The following is an 11,619-nucleotide window of genomic DNA, read 5'->3' on the forward strand; positions in this document are numbered from 1 at the left end:
TTTACAGTGTTAATGGAAGGTAACCTCAGGTACTGGAAGGCAGGGGTGGTCTGTATGTGGGGTAGAGGGGCAGGGAGAAACTCTTTCAAAAGGTGGGATTTAAACTGAATCTTGACTAGGAAAGCCAAGAGGCTGAGGTAAGGTCAGAGAGCATTCCAGGAATAAGAGACAGTTAGTAGGAAAGAATAAGCATGAGAGAAATGGAGTACTGAGGGCAAAGAATAGCAAGTAGGCCAATGTAGCCTGTAGTGTTTAGAAGGGGAGAAAATTTAAGAAGATTGGAAAGTGTTCTGAATTGTTTGCCACTCACTATACTTCCAAGGCACTCCTTTCTCAAAATCTCTTAGCAGTCTAACCTTGCTCTCAGAAAAGACTCTTAAGTTATTAACCAACCCCTGAGATTTCCTATCAGTGGGCTAATGCTCCCAAAGCATCTCCATTCTGAGCTCCAGCTCTCCTGAGGAGGGAAGGATTGTATTTCCTAAGTTTTGGTTCTGGCAGTAATAATAAGGAGGAGAAGAGATGTTTGGCAAAAGCCTTTCCTTGATTCCAGTAATATAGTGTAGCGGGCTGAAAGTCCTAGAGAATAGTGTGTGTGTGTGTGTGTATGTGTGCATGTGTGTGTGTGTGCGTGTGTGTGTGTGTGTGTGTGTGTGCAGTTGATATTAGAGAACAATTAGCCATGATTTGTCAGTGTAGTGGAGATCAATTTTCTTGGACTTGTCAATAAATTCAGTGACTTGAATATTCTATAAAGGATTCCATACATTTAGCAAATTGATTTAATGCCAGTTTCCAAATAGATGCTTCCTGAAGCAAGTTCATTGAAGTGGGAATCAAGAATTCTAGGTTCTGGTTCTGGTTCTGCTGCTTATACTGGGCAAAGTCCTATATTTCTCGTAGATTCTGTTTTCTCATCTGTGGTTTATATTATATGGTCTAATGCAGGGGTTGGCAATGTATAGCTCTGGAGCCATATCTGGCTCTTTTGAGGGCCAGATATGGCTCTTTCCGCAGGAGCCATATAGTCCATTTTTTTTTTCAGGCGCTGTTACAGGAGCGCGTGCTGTGAGCACTGTATGGCTCTCACGAAATTACATTTTAAAAAATGTGGCGTTTATGGCTCTCACGGCCAAAAAAGTTGCCGATCCCTGGTCTAATGGAATGAGCACCACTGCTGGAATTGTTGGACCTGTATTCCGATCTAGTCTCTAAGGCTTAATACTTCTGTGACATTTGCCAAATCACTTATCTTTATAAGACCTCAGGTTCCTTATCTGTAAAATGAAGGGGCTGGACCGGATAATTTTTAAGATCTCCCAATTCTAAATCTATGCCTATGTCCTTATGGTCATATTCCTTTTCCTCTCTTCTTCCATTAGGAATTCCACCTAACTTCCAGACAAATTTGTATATATGTAGACGAGAGCTCTCTTGGGATTTCATTTTCCAGAATGCTTTGGGTCAAAGGGCAGGATCACTGGGAAAGAACCTAGCAGGTAACTTTTCTTAGGGCTGTACATGAGTAATATCGCCGATCATGGGAGTTTTAAAAGGACAGGAGACAGGGGATGAGAGGGATGACACTTGAGAGAAAGAACTTTGGCTGCCAGATGAGTGGTGCCCCATGAGTCATGTCCCATCTAAGCCCGAGGGGTTGATATGGCTATGAAGCATGGGAGTCCTCACTTTTGATAATATATTCTTTGATTGCAGCCTTTTGAGTAATTTACCCATCTACTGACAAAAGACACTGCTAGCAGTGGGGAAACAAACACCATTTGTGTTCATTTGATGAGTGAGTCCAACATTCTGATGATTCCCTATTTCACAGCACTATGTGATGAGGTAGTTCTGGGGAGCTCTGGACTCATAGACCTAGTTATCTGGTAATTAAGAACATTCTTAGAAGATTCTGTCAAAGTCATTATATTGAGTATATTTTATGCTGTTTGGCACAATATTATCTCAATAAGGTGATTCTTTCTCTTTTGAGTAAATTGTTCTTTTTCCACCAGATGTGAAGCCAAGTGATTTAATAACATTTGCACTGAGAGAGAGAAAATCAAGGGGGAAAGGGGACTGACTACTCAATGGAGTAAAATTAGCCCTTTTGCATGTGGAGAAATAGCTAAGGAATAGCTAAATTCCTGAGCTATAATTCTAAATGTAAGCCTTCAATTTCCTTATCTTTTGATTCTCCTCTAAAAGGGTTTTTCTGATCTCTCTGTGATAGAAGATCTGACAGTGAAGATTTTTCCGGTCTCTTACCATGGGACTGTTCAATGTCTCACACCCCACTGTATTCCTCCTGACAGGGATCCCCGGCCTGGAGAGCTCTCAGGAGTGGTTGGCTGGGCCCCTCTGTGTGATGTACGTAGTGGCTCTTGGGGGCAATGCGATGATCCTGTTGGCTGTGTGGGGGGAGTCCAGCCTCCATGCACCCATGTACTATTTCCTGTCCATGCTTTCCTTCAGCGATGTGGCCATGTCCCTGGCTACCCTTCCCACTGTATTCAGAACCTTCTGTCTCAATGCCAGGACCATTGTTTTTGATGCCTGCCTCACTCAGATGTTCCTCATTCACTCTTTCTCCATGATGGAGTCTGGCATTCTGCTGGCCATGAGTTTTGATCGCTATGTAGCTATCTGCAACCCACTGAGGTATGCCTCTGTTCTCACCAACCAGGTCATTGTCGGGATGGGCCTGGCTGTGACAGCCCGGAGCTTCGCCACCCTCTTTCCCTTCCCTTTTCTCATTAAGAGGCTGCCTATTTGCAGATCCAACGTGCTCTCCCATTCCTACTGCCTGCACCCAGACATGATGAAGTTAGCCTGTGCTGACATTACTGTCAACAGCATTTATGGAATGTTTGTGCTTGTGTCTACTTTTGGCCTGGACCTCCTCTTTATCATCCTTTCCTACATGCTGATCCTTCGCTCCGTGCTTGCCATCGCCTCCCGCGAGGAGAGGCTCAAGGCTCTCAACACCTGTGTGTCCCACATCTGTGCCGTGCTCATCTTCTACATCCCCATGATTGGTGTCTCCACCGTGCATCGCTTTGGCAAACACGCTCCTCGGTATGTGCATGTGCTCATGTCGAACATCTACCTCTTCGTACCCCCCGTTCTCAACCCCATCATCTACAGTGCCAAGACAAAGGAGATCCGACGAAGTATCGTCCGCATGTTCCAACGACTGGCCAACTAGGCATGGGACCTTTTTGGATTTAGGTGTTGTGGCACTGCTCTAAAAGTTCTCACAACCACTGTCATCATTACAATCCATAAATGTTGTTTAGTGCTTACTAGGGAAAGAAAGAGCTACCATAACATAAAGTGCTTTGGATGAGTTTGTAGTTTTAATAGAGGAGTCAGATATACATATAAATAAATCCTGAACTATCATGGTAGCATAAGGAAATGTCACATGAGTGATACAAAAAATAAATGCTTCAGGTCTTCAGAGAAGACAGGAATGATAGGGGAAGACCTTCAGAGAAGAAAAGAAGCTGGCCATCATCACTATTACCATCACCATCATCATTGTCACCATTATCATCACCATCATAATCATCACCATTCCCATTACCATCCCCATTTCACTATCATAATCCCAATCATATCAATACTATGATCTTTCTGGTGTTTAGTATATAGTATATATAAAATTTAGAAATTGCCTCAGAAGAATTATTAGTTTACATGTACTTAGAATGGGTACAAAAATATTAGCTTCTATTATAAATCAAGAAGTGTTCAATGACTGGAGGAATTCCATGTGAACTGGAATGACCTCCAGGAACTGATGCAGAGTGAAAGGAGCAGAGCCAAAAGAACATTGTACACAGAGACTGATACACTGTGGTAAAATCGAATGTAATGGACTTCTGTACTAGCAGTGATGCAAGGATCCAGAGCAAGGCTGAGGGATTTATGAGAAAGAAAACTAGCCACATTCAGAGGAAGAACTGTGGGAGGAGAAACACAGAAGAAAAACAACTGCTTGATCACATGGGCTGATGGGGATATTATTGGGGATGTAGACACTAAACGATAACTGTAGTCCAACTATCAATAATATGGAATTAGGTTTTGATCAATGATATATGTAAAACCCAGTGGAATTGTGTGTCGGCTAAGGAGTATTAGGGGGGAATGGGGGAGAGGGAAAGAACATGAAATATATAACTAGGAGAAAATATTCAAAATAAAAATTTTAAAAATAAAAAATAAAAAAGAAGTGTTCATTGAAGTTTTATTTGGAATGATGTGTGACAAAACTATTTTTCTCCATTGTAGTAATAACATTTTCCAATATTGATATGCATATGATATGTATATTACATACATGCATACATTACATACACAACTACATAAGTATGTATGTAGTTGTGGGAAGAGGAGCATATCCTTTTCTTTAATTGGCTTCTAAAGTATATTCCTATCTAATTATCTATATCATAATTAGTTAGCTAGATATACCTCATTGTTATTTCCCATTTTCATTGTCTTTTTCTATTTTCATATAGTTTATACTTTTTAATCTGTATTAAGTAATACAACTAAATGATTTATACATATGCTCATCTAACTAATCAGAAAAAAAGAGAGGAAGAACTCCGCCTCTTTTGTTGGCCTTGGGATCAATGCATAGGCTAGAAAAAAGCTTGATATGAAGACAGCTCAGGGCATGAACTTCAAAATTGTGAGTCCTTTAGACACTTAGCAGTCACTTCTATAATCAGTGGACTAACTCACAATCTAAACAAATCCATGCTTCCCAGGCAGGTACTTCTTCCTTTAATATTATACTAGTGATGAGCAAAAATAAGGGAACTACCATATTCCAAACTTCTGCCTTAAAAATGTTGCCCCTATTGAATGGGAGCTGCCTCATGGGACTCAGAATGAGTCTCAAATACTTCTGTATCCTTTCTCTCATGTATTAAATGATTCAACTTTTGTGGTTAGTGTGCTAAATTGTTCCTTTCTCCTTGACATCTATGCTCCCAGGCCAGTAAATAATTTCTATCAGTTGTCAAGATGATCATCATGTTCGTTGACACCACCATCAATGCCCCAGCATCACTGAGAACTTATGTACATTTTCTGTATAATGCTGGATCTTTTACAAAAAGAATCACCCAGATCCTATTGATTAAATGCTTTCAAAGTTCATTATCAAAGACATAGATACAGATTTCTGTGCTCAGGACATACAAAGTGAACCAGCCTACTATTGAAAAAGATAAAAAAAATGCAATGAACTTCTTAGTCAATAAACATTTATTAAGTACTTACTGTATTTTGGGCTTGGATTTGAGATTTCTAAGGATTTTAACTGCAAACAATCTTATCATAGGAAATGACATTAGAGTAAATGATTCTTGATAACCAAGGGGGTATTAAATAAATGACACTGAGCCCAAATGCCCATGAGAGCACAACAAAGTTATTAGTCCTATAAATAAGTTAGAGTTGGTAAGTACAGAAGCACTAGCAAGCCAATAGAGGAGAAAGGATCAAAGTTGAGCTTACAATACCATGCCGTGGAATTTACTGCTACTAAACAACTTCTTTCAGTCATCTTGATCATGGACCTATACCAGTATGAAAGCTGATTGTGTATACCAGAGTGTTTTCCGTAGTTTTAGCAAACACACATACACATACTGCTTCTTTTTTGTTGTTAATACGAATTCTGAACAAATAGAATTTTTCTTTAACAAAAACTGTTAACTGCTCACTTTGATGCTTAAAGTGGTAATTCTAAAAACCAGCATGTATCTCACCATGACTACTTTGCTGGTATTGATAGAATTCAATGAAGGAAAAATTCTGTGTAATGGCTATATTTGGAAATCCCCCTTTTAGGTAAGAGCTTGTCAGAACTAAACTTTGTATCCCTTCTAATGCCTATCATAGTGTCATGTGAACAGTAAGTTCTTACTATATTTGTGCATGACTTGCTACAGGATTGGTCTGCTTCCATTCCTAATCATTTATCTTCTCTATAATGCCTCATTCTGCATTTTTGTACAAAAATTGCAACTGATAATATGTAGCTGCCTACTTATGTTCATGTTTTGTCATTCTTCTAAAATGCTATTGATATGCTTTGTTTCTTATGCCACAGTCATTTCTGATATACCCTTCTCTAACTATTCCTTGTAACATTAAAAAAAAGTTAAACAAAACCAACCAATAGCAACTGTGTGTGACATCTTATCTAATACTCTGGGACCCAACCGAAGAATCCCTTCACAGAGAGGAGGGAGGAAGTTTTTTCATCTCTTTCTTGCCCCACTGCTTAATGTTCCTCCCTTGGTAGTAGTTCATAACTAGTCCATCATGCTTTGCAGTTCAGGTAGCTTTTTCCAGGACAGAATAAGAGTAATTTTAAATATATAAGTTTTATAATAATCCAATTGTATATTTTCATTAGTTATTTACTTACTCTATAGAACAATAATAGTGGACATTATTAGGTCAAAATTTGTAAGACACTTTGCATTCATTATTTCATTCTAGCTTCCACAAAACTCTTGAGGTAATTATTATCCCCATTTTATAGATGAGGAAAACAATTCTTAAAGAAATATAATAAATTCACTTATGGTTGAACAGCTAGGAATAATCAGTATCAAAGATAGATTCAAACTCAAGTCTTTGAGATTCCATACTAATACTCTATTCACTACTATATTACAGTAGGGTCTCTTTATCTGAGGTTCCATTTTCCATAGTTTCTTTTCCAAGGTTATTATCTAATTATTCAGAGTTAACAGAAAGGGTAGCAAAGGCCAGAGGTCCGTCCTAGGGAGCAGCAAGTCTGCTCTCATTTTCACATATATTTGTTTGGGAAGAAAGGAGGCTGATAAGCACCAAGCCAAGAGGCGGGAGCAGGGAGAGAGAACATTTATGTATGTGTGTACATGTGCACACACGCACACACACACACACACACAGACACACACACACACACACACACATATATATATATATGTATTTATGTATGTATGTATGTATATGGGAGGGGAGGGCTAGCACCTGTGGTGTATTGGCTTGCCAAGCCTTTGGAGTGCATTTTCACCCAACTCTCATCTATGGCTCTAAGACACTATAGTGCAATGATGGTGAATCTTTTAGAGACAGAGTGCTGTGCCCACCATTCTCCAGAGACCATGTGCCATGCCCTGGCCACCCACTGAATTCTGGGTGCACCCTGCCTTCTTCCCCTTACCCCACACAGTGGAGGGAGGAAGTGCTCCCATTGGGCTGCTGGGCAGAAGGGCAGATGAAGTGAGGAATGTCCTTAGCAAGTGTAGACAGGAGGAGAGGCGCAGCTCTGCCCGAGTCCTTCTGCCTTTCTAGTAATGAACTCTGGGGAGAGGGGGCAGCGAGTGTGCCCACAAATTGTGCTCTGTGTGCCATCTTTGGCATCTGTTCCATACGTTTGCCATCACTGCTATAGTATGCAGAATGGCCATACCCTAGTAAAACTGCCTCAGCAGGCTGAGACAAGCCTCAAACCCATGGGTAAGTTAGGGGATTGTCTACCCCAAATATGTGAAGATTTTCCCTGGTGGAATTGGTGGATGAGAACAATTTATTCCAAGTGTCATGGAGTGAGCACTATGGAGGGCTTAGAACTTGTTCACACATCAAAGATGCCTCCCTCATCCACTGCATCCTGGACCAACATCAGTCATCCTGACTTTTGTCTTGCCACTGGATTTTTATAACTCAAGGAGCCTGAGGTGGATAACTTTGTGTTACTTTTCCTCACTTAAATTCAATCCACACAGGAGTCAAGACATCACCCTGTGACATCATTGATACTTTTCAAAATGAAGGACAAAGAATAACAGTATGGGATGAGCAGATGCTCACTTTTACCTGAGGTTTCAGCCACCTATCGTATGTATATTGGAACATATTCCCTTCAAATATGGGGGAACCCTCTGTAGTGTGTTTATGCCCATTTTATGTGACTGGATTTATTATTATGTGGCAATGGTGGTTGGGTGGTATTGGTGTAGAGCAGTGATTCCCAAAGTGGGCGCCCCCACCCCCTGGTGGGTGCTGCAGCGATCCAGGGGGGCAGTGATGGCCACAGGTACATTTATCTTTCCTATTAATTGCTATTAAAATCAAAAAACATTAATTTCCAGGGGGCTAAGTAATATTTTTTCTGGAAAGGGGGTGGTAGGCCAAAAAAGTTTGGGAACCACTGGTGTAGAGGGTGCAGCTGGTATGTTAGCGTTCTTAAAGAATTACACACAGGCAAGAAAAGTGACTAAGTAATCAATAAATAAGCATTTCTTAAGTGACTATTATGTGCCAGACATCATGCTAATGGCTAAAAGAAAGAGGACATCAATAACTGACTTTTGTGAACAAAGAATCAGCCGTGCAGCAACGTGCAGACATTGCTTCTCACTGCTTTATGCTCTCTTCTCCCTTTTAGTTTGTAGATTTTATCAAGCCATATTATGATACAAGTATTTTATGCTCCTTTCTTAGCCTAGGCCTTTCAGTTCCATGTGGTCAGTCAGTCAAAAAATATTTCCTAGGTGCCTACTATATGCCTTCTATTACTTTCCAGAGTTTATATTCTAGGAAAAGTTAGGAGTCCAATCACAGAAGTTCAGAGGTTCCAGTCTGGAAGAATTCCTAACATTTACATAGAGGTTGGGTTCTACCCTGACTTAAATTTATGTTTATCTCTAAATAACTCATGGCCCCTTTATAAAGGATAAAGCAAAACTCAGACGATAAAAATACTTAAAAAGCCAGCAGAATATATTATAGAATGAATTAACAGACAGGTATCAGGAGGGGAATTGGGAAAAGAGCAGATCTGTTCTTGGAATTTCCCTCAATTCTTGAAGAGGAGATATAACTGGTGGATTCATCCTATGTCTTCTGTATTCTGAGATTCCCACAGGAGTTAATGGTCCTCCTTGATTTCTACCTCATCCCCTATTTTTTATTTCTACTTTTCCTTGTTTCCCCTGTGTCAGAATGTTTCTAAGCTAGCTAAGACTTGGGCAGAACTGGGAAGGCTGATCCTTTGTTCCCAAAAGTCAGTTATTGACATCCTCTTTCTTCTAGCCCTTAGCACAATGTCTGGCATATAGAAGGCACTTAAGAAATGCTTATTTATTGATTCCTTAGTCACTTTACTTGCCTGTGTGTATCTCTTTAAGAACTCTGGCATATCAGTTCTAGCCTCAGACACTGACTAGCTGTGAGACTGGGCAAGTCACTTAACACCACTTACCTAGCTTGCCATCTTTCTTAAAGTTGACACTAAGGGAGAAAGTATGGGTTGAAAAAAAAAAGACTGGAGTATGACTGACTAATTCTGTCATTGTCTCTGGGATCTCTATAGTGCCAAATTGTTCTCAAAGACAAAGAGAGTTATGCTAGTTCCTTTGAAGTATAAATCCCAAAATGTTAGTCAGTTTTTCAAGCCCTAGCACAAGGGGCATTTGAAAGCTTAAATTAAATTATAGTCATTCTATTTTTGCTTAAAAGAAAATAGTGGTTTATGATTACAACTTCTTTGAAACTAAGTCCTTGCCCAGGAATGAACCCTTCTTCTCTTCCTTCTGGGAATTTCATTTCTATGTGAAAATATAATCTGGTATATGATATAATTCACATTATGACTCTTTCAAGGAATTATTTGCTATGAAAACCTGGGCTAATGTAAAAATCATAGTATTCGTAGAGAAAAAGTAGAATCTAAGGAAATGTATGCAAGATGTTATGAATCAGTAAATTAATCTATGAGAAGTTTGTCTGCTCAGAAATGATGTTCCATATTCTCCAAAACACCCTGTATGTTAGTATTTACACAAATGGTAGCCACCAGTATCTTTGTGTTAATCTTCTAAAACTAACATTTAAAGGCACAAAGAAGGTCATGGGATGATGCTGTATGCAACTGATGTTTTTATCCAGCTTCCACTGTTCAGAGTTTAGTCACAGAGAATAACCTGATGAGCCTCCGACGGATCTCCTTTGTCTTGATGGAATAGATGACAGGATTGAGCATGGGAGGGACAAAGAGGTAGACAAGGGACATTAGTGTGTGCACAAATGGTGGTGCAGATCTTCCATAGCGGTGAACCATGGATACACTCACCATGGGCACATAGAAGATAAGTACTGCGCATATGTGAGACACGCACGTATTGAGTGTTTTAAGTCGTTCTTCTTGGGAGGCGATAGCCAGCACAGAGTAGAGGATAAGAATATAGGAGAGGAGGATGAGGGCAGAATCTAGAACAAAGGTGGAGATAACAATGCACAGGCCAAAGACATTATTTATAGTAATGTCCCCACAGGGTAGACGGATAAGGTCTGGGTGTAGGCAGTAAGCATGGGACAGGATGTTGGCTTTGCAGAAGGGCAGACGCTTCAGGAGGAAAGGCATTGGAAAAACCACACAGAAACTGCGAATACCAATGAAGAGGCTCATTTGTGCCACTCGGGCATCAGTGAGAATGGTAGAATACCTCAGTGGGTTGCAGATAGCTACATAACGATCAAAGCTCATGGCCAATAGGATCCCAGACTCCATGAAAGAGAAGAGATGGATGAAGAACATCTGGGCCATACAGGCATCAAAAGTAATCTCCTGGGTATGGAAGCAGAAAGTGGCCAGCACTGAGGGCAGTGTGGATAAGGACACACCAAGGTCATTGACTGAAAGCAGAGACAAGAAGTAATACATGGGTTGGTGCAGACTTTGCTCCTCTTTGACAATGAAGAGAATCAGGCTATTTCCCACAATAGAGACTGTGTAAAAGGCCCCAAGCAGCAGGAACATCCAGTGTTGGGAGGCTTCAAGCCCTGGGAGGCCAGTCAGGGTGAAGGAAGGTAACTCTGTGCTATTAGTTGTAGAATTTCCCATAATGGAAGTTTTTTTTCAGGCTATAGGGTCAAATTTTATAAAAAGGAAAGGAAGGGGTGGGTCATTGATTACATCCCTCATTCTGACATTCAAGACTTCCATAATATAAAACTGTTTTATTCAAAGTTATAGCTTACTCTATTGCTCAGCATATACTTTCTACTATATTCAGGTAGGTCTCCTCAACATTCTCTGTCCTCTCCTTGATAATACTTAGAATAACTTCCCTTTGCCTTTCAGTTAATCTTTGTCCACAACCTTCTTTAAGGCAGATTCACAACTTAATCCAGGAATCTAAGAATAATAAGGAAATCTTTCCTGTTAACCCTAATCTCTATGGATCTCTTGGCTTTTTCTGATTGATTATAGTAACTGATAATAAATAATTATAACAATGACAAACTATTAAAATAGTGCTTTGTTTGCAACCATTGTCTGTGTCTTTATATTCCTCCAATTCCCTCATTCCCTTTTTCCTACTAAATCTCTTTGGCTCAATACTCAAGAACATGGAACAGCAATTTCTCTTGCCTAGTCTTTATCTCTACTTTGGCCTCCTCCTCTCCTTTCTATTTTCCTACCTACCCTACTCAATTCTTTCTCTCTTTTTTTCTCTTTCTCTTTCTCTTTTCTTCTTCTTGTTCTTCTTGTTCTTGTTCTTGTTCTTGTTCTTGTTCTTGTTCTTGTTC

The 11,619-nt window shown here is 39.9% G+C and overlaps 2 protein-coding genes across 2 annotated transcripts; one reads left to right on the top strand and one right to left on the bottom strand.

Moving 5' to 3' along the window:
- The first annotated feature begins 2,272 nt into the window (after positions 1–2,272).
- On the top strand, positions 2,273–3,211 carry LOC123238681 (olfactory receptor 51I2-like). Its single transcript, XM_044665889.1, has one exon. It carries the CDS (start codon positions 2,273–2,275, stop codon positions 3,209–3,211), a length of 939 nt encoding a protein of 312 aa, XP_044521824.1.
- Positions 3,212–9,985: 6,774 nt separating this feature from the next.
- On the bottom strand, positions 9,986–10,930 carry LOC123238682 (olfactory receptor 51I1-like). The gene has a single exon (XM_044665890.1). The coding sequence runs from the start codon at positions 10,928–10,930 to the stop codon at positions 9,986–9,988; it is 945 nt and encodes a 314-aa protein (XP_044521825.1).
- Positions 10,931–11,619: the final 689 nt, after the last annotated feature.

This window comes from Gracilinanus agilis, chromosome 3 (genome assembly GCF_016433145.1).
Source record: "Gracilinanus agilis isolate LMUSP501 chromosome 3, AgileGrace, whole genome shotgun sequence".
Classification (NCBI taxonomy): domain Eukaryota; kingdom Metazoa; phylum Chordata; class Mammalia; order Didelphimorphia; family Didelphidae; genus Gracilinanus; species Gracilinanus agilis.

Bases quoted from the DNA above. Each gene is read 5' to 3' on its own strand.
- LOC123238681 (XM_044665889.1), top strand. From the start codon at position 2,273: ATGGGACTGTTCAATGTCTCACACCCCACTGTATTCCTCCTGACAGGG.
- LOC123238682 (XM_044665890.1), bottom strand. From the start codon at position 10,930: ATGGGAAATTCTACAACTAATAGCACAGAGTTACCTTCCTTCACCCTG.